Source organism: Salvelinus sp. IW2-2015, linkage group LG6.1, assembly GCF_002910315.2.
Source record: "Salvelinus sp. IW2-2015 linkage group LG6.1, ASM291031v2, whole genome shotgun sequence".
In the NCBI taxonomy this organism is placed as follows: domain Eukaryota; kingdom Metazoa; phylum Chordata; class Actinopteri; order Salmoniformes; family Salmonidae; genus Salvelinus; species Salvelinus sp. IW2-2015.
In genome coordinates this window covers 15273401-15280141 of record NC_036845.1, presented here as the reverse complement: position 1 = coordinate 15280141, position 6741 = coordinate 15273401, and the positions used below count along the sequence as shown (strand labels likewise).

The following is a 6741-nucleotide window of genomic DNA, read 5'->3' as shown; positions in this document are numbered from 1 at the left end:
ACGGAGCACCATTAAATCCATTATAAAAAATTGAAAGAATATGGCACCACAATAAACCTGCCAAGAGAGGGCTGCCCACCAAATCTCACGGACCAGGTCTAGGAGCTGCAGAGCTGCAAAACTCCACAGAGGAGATTGGAGTATCTGTCCATAGGACCACTTTAAGCCGTACACTCCACAGAGCTGGGCTTAATGGAAGAGTGGCCATAAAGCCATTGCCTAAAGAAAAAAATGAGCAAACACATTTGGTGTTCGCCAAAAGGCATGTGGGAGACTCCCCAAATATATGGAAGAAGGTTCTCTGGTCAGATGAGACTAACATTGAGGTTTTTGGCCATCAAGGAAAATTCTATGTCTGGCGCAAACCCAACACCTCTATTCACCCCAAGAGCATCATCCCCACAGTGAAGCATGGTGGTGGCAGCATCATGTTGTGGGGATGTTTTTCATCGGCAGGGACTGGGAAACTGGTCAGAATTGAAGGAATGATGGATGGTGCTAAATACAGGGAAATTCTTGAGGGAAACCTGTTTCAGTCTTCCAGAGATTTGAGACTGGGACGGAGGTTCACCTTCCAGCAGGACAATGACCCTAAGCATACTGCTAAAGCAACACTCGAGTGGTTTAAGGGGAAACATTTAAATGTCTTGGAATGGCCTAGTCAAAGCCCAGACCTCAATCCAATTGAGAATCTGTGGTATGACTTAAAGATTGCTATACACCAGCAGAACCCATCCAACTTGAAGGAGCTGGAGCTGTTTTGCCTTGAAGAATGGGCAAAAATCCCAGTGGCTAGATGTGCCAAGCGTATAGAGACATACCCCAAGAGACTTGCAGCTATAATTGCTGCAAAAGGTGGCTCTACAAAGTATTGACTTTGGGGGGGGGGTGAATAGTTATGCACGCAGAAGTTTTATGTTTTTTTGTCTTATTTCTTGTTTGTTTCACAGTAAAAAATATTTTGCATCTTCAAAGTGGTAGGTATGTTGTGTAAATCAAATCATAAAACCCCCCAAAAATCCATTTTAATTCCAGGTTTTAAGGCAACAAAATAGGAAAAATGCCAAGGCGGTGAATACTGTCGCAAGCCACTGTACTTTTTGGCTGATGAAGATAATGGTCCACACATGATATTCACCTATTTCATGCAGTACATTTTGCATCATTACATGTATAAGGTCTGTATAATGATATTCTAGATGGGATGAACATGATTGTATGATGCGATGATGATAAAGGTGTTAGACACACCTTTGTATGTGTTTTATATACGTGCCCCTCTTCTTCCCCCCACCTTGACCCTGTACTCAAGAGGATTGATGGTTACTAAAGCAAAAGCCATTCTTCACTACATTATAAAGCTATTTCATATTCTGCCATATGTATGTTCTGGTTCTATATTCATGTGACTAAATAAAGCTTTTTTCTGTGCTTTTAATGTTGATAAGAATGTATACTCTCTCTTTTTAATATTTTGTTTTTCCACCAACATGAAATACAATCCAGTAAGTGGCAGAGTATACCCCCATACTGGTTGCAATATACACTATCATACAAAATCCTGTAAGAGCATATGACACTTTTTGCACTAATTGCACCTGTCTCAACCGCACAGGACATTTCTGATCCCTAGCAACATGGCCACCCCCACAATTGAAAAAGCACTTTCACCACCGAAACGACACACTCCTTGCCTTTCTGCACACTTTTCATACAACAGAATCTCCCTCCTACATACTGTTGCAACACGACCATAAACTTGGCACCCGAAACACCGTAGTGGGTTCTGAAACAACCAGCAGAGAAGTTTTTGGGGGTCAGATATTTTAGGCAGAAGAACTACAGGGGGGTCTGAGAAGAGGTTCCAGGTACCCAGGCCAACAGCCTAGTGTAGGATATGTTGGGGCCAAAGTAGTGGGAAGGGGTGGTGGGGATAGTGGTACATATTGTAAATATAGGGTTAGATGGTGGTGCAATTTCCTTTTCTCCCCATTTACCTTTTTTGTGAACAGTGTGCAATGCTCTTTTCGAACTGTTAAAGGCAGAAATACGCAACAAAGCGTCTAGTCGGCCGTAAAACCACACGAAGAAGAATAAGCGTCAACTGTTTTGATTGACTAAACGAAATATCAACCGGAAGTTACGTCAGAGGTTGTGAATTGAGAGGGATTTTGGTGTGAAATTCAGGGTGCACGGTTCAACCTCCAAATACGTTTCAACTGTTTTTGTACGCCTTTACATTAYAATCAAATTCACAGGGAAGTCAAATACAATGCATAATACACAGAAATGTCAAACAGGGTACTTCTATTATGCATTTAGAGGCGTTTTGCTTTCTATAAACTAGCTATGAACGTGTTCCATTGTTTGCTACCCAGGCAATTGCTAACTAGCTAGCAATGCGTAGAGCTTTTGATTAGCTGAAAAAACACAAATAAAGCGGCATCACGTTTTTGACCAGTCAAGTGACTAGCGCAAAATGCCGGAGATAAAACTCAAGCACGTAGTGTCTTGCAGCACCGAAGACAATGTAAGTTGTCCAACTACTATCTAGACGAATTAGCTAATACAGTATTCGTTAGCCCGATTGCTAGTTTCCTAACGTGTTAGTTAGCTAAGTTTTCTTGCTGTCTGATTGAGAGATGTCGACTGTCTAGCCCTCTACTGTATATAAGTACAGTCTGCACATGGCTTTTTTTTCAGCCCACAAGAACATAATCATTGTGACAGTACTCAACAGTATTTGCATGCACCATTCGTAGTAGCTAGCTAGCTAACTACAGTACACTTCCCAGTCATTTCTTGTTGTCAAAAATGTATTTTCTTGAATGTAAACAGTAACTCCCGTTTCCAGTGATAACAACACCAGATGGTAATTGCAGATCATGGGGTCCTAGCTATTCTTGTTGTTTCCTTGCAGACTCACAAGGCTGACAACCTGCTGAGCTCAGACACATACAGAAAATGGAAAGCAGCAAGGCCAGGGGAGAAACAAACCTCAGTCATTATACAGGTAATAGGCTACTTCTCCTCTGCTCTGTGTTTTCATGGGATTGTGTAACAATTCACTGACTCCAATTCATACAGCACATTTGTGGGTGTTAAATTCTCGATTTTGAGGTCAAAAGTGTTGTGAGTGTTATATCTTAGTGTTGATTCTAGTGGGGTTAACACCAGTGGGATTTACATGCGTGTCGTTACTCGACTGAGTTAATTTCTGTTAATTCTCTGAATGAAAAATACTTTGGAGTGGCCCATCATATTTCCCAGCATGCTTTGTTGCGGGTTGATTTTTGGAATATTTTGTTTTAATATATACTGTATGTTTCTGCATGCACTTTAATTAATTGAGCTAAGACGAATAGCGTGTATTTTCCTAAAATATTCGAATCTGTAAGTGGTTGGACTTATTGCACCCGTACTGAGATGGTTGTTCCAGTTTGGATGTTTTAGGTAGTCTTGTTTGATGAGGTTTTCACCATAGCAGTTATTCTGAATGCAGATTGTAGATAATCAATTGTTGAATATCTTCCCTACTAGGGGTGTAAGTAAACGTTAACATTTTTAAACGAGATTGGGATTTTCAACCTTAAGAAAAACTCCCTAACTGAATAACTATCACTAACAGGTCCCGATCGTCATCATCATAAAGGGAAAATAAAAGTTGAATAAATACCTAACGCAACAAAAATCAAATCAAATTTTATTAGTCGCATGCGCCCGAATACAACAGGTAGACCTTACAGTGAAATGCTTACTTGTGAGCCACTAACCAATGCTGTAATGTTAGTAGGAGGGAAAAAAGCAGAGCAGCAGCTCAAATGTGAGTGACAAGGGGAGGGGGGAGAGAGATAGCGACCAAGTCAACTTGCGCTGGTAGACTACTTATTGCTAGTTATTTATCATCTCATCTGATTACATCAGGGCTCTTCAACCCCAGTTGGAGAGTTACCCTCCTGTAGGTTTTCGCTCCAACCCCAGTTGTATCTAACCTGATTTGGTTTATCAACCAGATAATTATTATAATCAGGTGCTCTAGATTATAGTTGGAGTAAAAACCTACAGGACAGTAGCTCTCCAGGAACAGTTTTGGAGAGCCCTGGATTACATAGTACCTGTATTGACTGCGTCAAACCAAGTGAAGCTAGTTAAGCCAGCTAGCTAGCTAATGTTAGCTAGGCTAATTGAAACTATATAACTTTAACTATACACTTTCTCCCCTTCTCAATCTTACAATAACAACTCCATTCAGATTATTAAATAGCAGCCTTGGCTCTTGGTGTTGTAGCCTGTCCTTCTCATTTAACTTCTTGTTCTGTCATTTTAATTCCATCTTCCATAGATAAGAAAAAAAAGGAACCATTAACAAGGCAAGTCAGTTAAGAACAAATTCTAATTTACAATGACAGCCTACACCGGCCAAACCCGGACGACGCTGGGCCAATTGTGCGCTGCCCTATGGGCCTCACAATCACGTCCGGGTTGTGATACAGCATGGATTCAAACCAGGGTGTCTGTAGAGACGCCTCAAGCACTGAGATGCAGTGCCTTAGACCGCTGCGCCACTCGGGAGCCCAGTGGTTAATAACTTGTCACATGGAGGTTCTAGCTCTGACTTTAGCCTAGTGCCGGTTTGATGACTTGTGATTGGACGACAAAAACAAGCTACCCGCGCCACGTGAAAAGCAAGAGCAGCAGTAACGATACAACTTTCTCTCCGCAGGAAGCTCAATGTAGACCATCTACATTGTGAATTAACTTGGAATTGGAGGAATGTTTCTTATAGTTTTAATGGAAACTTTTCCAGTTGTCACATCCCTACTCCCTAAGGCTTGATTCCAACAGGAATGACAAATTACTTCACAACCCAGCCTATTGTGACTTGCAGGTCTTATACGGCCAGGTTTTTCAGACCACAATGTTGGGGGGAAAACTAGGCCATAACTAAATGCCTTATGAAATCTATAATGTATGGTCATAAAGGGTTTATAAAAAAGAAATGGAAGGGAGCTAAGCACACAAAAAATCCTATAGGAAAACCTGGTTCAGTTTGCTTTCCACCAGACACAGGGAGATGAATTCACTTTTCAGCAGGACAATAACCTAAAACACAAGGCCAAATCTACACTGGAGTTGCTTACCAAGAAGACAGTGAATGTTCCTGAGTGACTGAGTTACAGTTTGGACTTAAATCTACTTGCAAATCTATGGCAAGACCTGAAAAATAGTTGTCTAGCAATGATCAACAACCAATATATTTTTTTTTGCACAATCCAGGTGTGGAAAGCTCTTAGACCTTTAGATTTTCAATACATTTGCAAACATTTCTAAAAACATGTTTTCACTTTGACATTATGGGGTATTGTGTGTAGATGGATGTGAAAATACATCTATGTAATCCATTTTGAATTCAGGCTGTATCACAATAAAATGTGGAATAAGTCGAGGGGTATGAATACTTTTCTGAAGGCACTGTATGTATTGTAACACTGCATTGCCCTGTTTGTTTTTGCCTAGTTTGTACTAAATAACCCATGCTCTTTCCCCCATCGTTTCAGTTTGAGAAAGAAGAGCAGGTGTACAGCATAGACATTGGAAATGAAGGGTCTGCTTTTATCGAGGTGCTGGCGGGACACTCAACCTCTGTCAAAGACCAGGACTATGAGGTATGTCACCCCCTTACTGTATATTGTAGTACCTGTATACCTCGCTGATATCTACCACACTGAATGCACTGAGTGAAGGTACTAGTCTCTGCCTCTTATTATGGACAATGCATAGTTGTGGCTTTACTACCATTAGGTATAGTGTGCTGCTTAATTCCTAAGAGAACTTCTCACTCTCTCTCCCAGGTTTTGCTGGTCACGTCCTCCTTCATGTCCCCCACGGATAGCCGTAACGGCACCAACACCAACCGCGTGCGCTTCTTTAGCCCTAACCAGCTGGTGAAGGCTCACGCCCAGGAGAAGTGGGACCGCGTGAAGATTGTGTGTAGCCAGCCGTACAACAAGGTGAGCTGCACAGCACTAAGAGAGAACATTAGTGGACAGGGAGCATTGTGTGTGTATGTGATGCCACCTAAATCAATGTAAACCAGGGTCGTATTAAAATAAGGGCTGTGTTTTGTGTAGGTTTACTCTGGCGTGACGTTTTTATAACCATGTAAATCTCTCTTGGACTTTTTTCAATATATTCCGCTCTATTTACTCTCTAATTTGAAAGGTGAAATTATGTGAAACTACCAATCCCTGCAAGCTCCTACACGTCATCTCTAGCGGACACCTTTGCTAACAGTTATTGTGTTAATTTGAAACTTGCACAAGACAGTTCACAGAATTGACAATTTTATGAGAAATGTAGCCAATTGATTCATTGCTACATTTAGCTAACATTAGATAGTTAATCCAGAGATTCTTACCTTTGCCTCAATTCGTCAGTCTCGTCCAGATCATCATGGCATTTGTAGTTCTTTATGTTAGCCACATTAGCAGCTAATTAGCGTTTKATTTTTAGTGGGTGAAATACCGTCAAATATATTGATAAGTCACCTTGTCCTAGAGAGATTTACACAGTTATCAAAACGTCAAGCCAAGGTAAGTCTACACAAAACACTAATTTGATGTGTTTCTAAAATGAATGTTGGAAAAACGATTGGAACCATTTCCCGGTTTGACCGCTAGGTTTTAAGGGTATTATGACTCATTCTGTGGTACTCAATTAAGAGAATCTGCTAACTCACAC

The 6741-nt window shown here is 41.0% G+C and overlaps 1 protein-coding gene across 1 annotated transcript in view; it reads left to right on the top strand.

Moving 5' to 3' along the window:
• Positions 1 to 2143: 2143 nt before the first annotated feature.
• LOC111965187 (DNA repair protein XRCC1) overlaps positions 2144 to 6741 on the top strand; it is a 27303-nt gene continuing 22705 nt past the window's right edge. The window contains exons 1-4 of the mRNA XM_023989217.2: positions 2144 to 2530; positions 2921 to 3013; positions 5559 to 5666; positions 5853 to 6011. Coding sequence (XP_023844985.1) covers positions 2480 to 2530; positions 2921 to 3013; positions 5559 to 5666; positions 5853 to 6011 — 411 coding nt within the window. The 5' untranslated portion in view covers positions 2144 to 2479. The remainder of the gene's footprint in view (positions 2531 to 2920; positions 3014 to 5558; positions 5667 to 5852; positions 6012 to 6741) is intronic.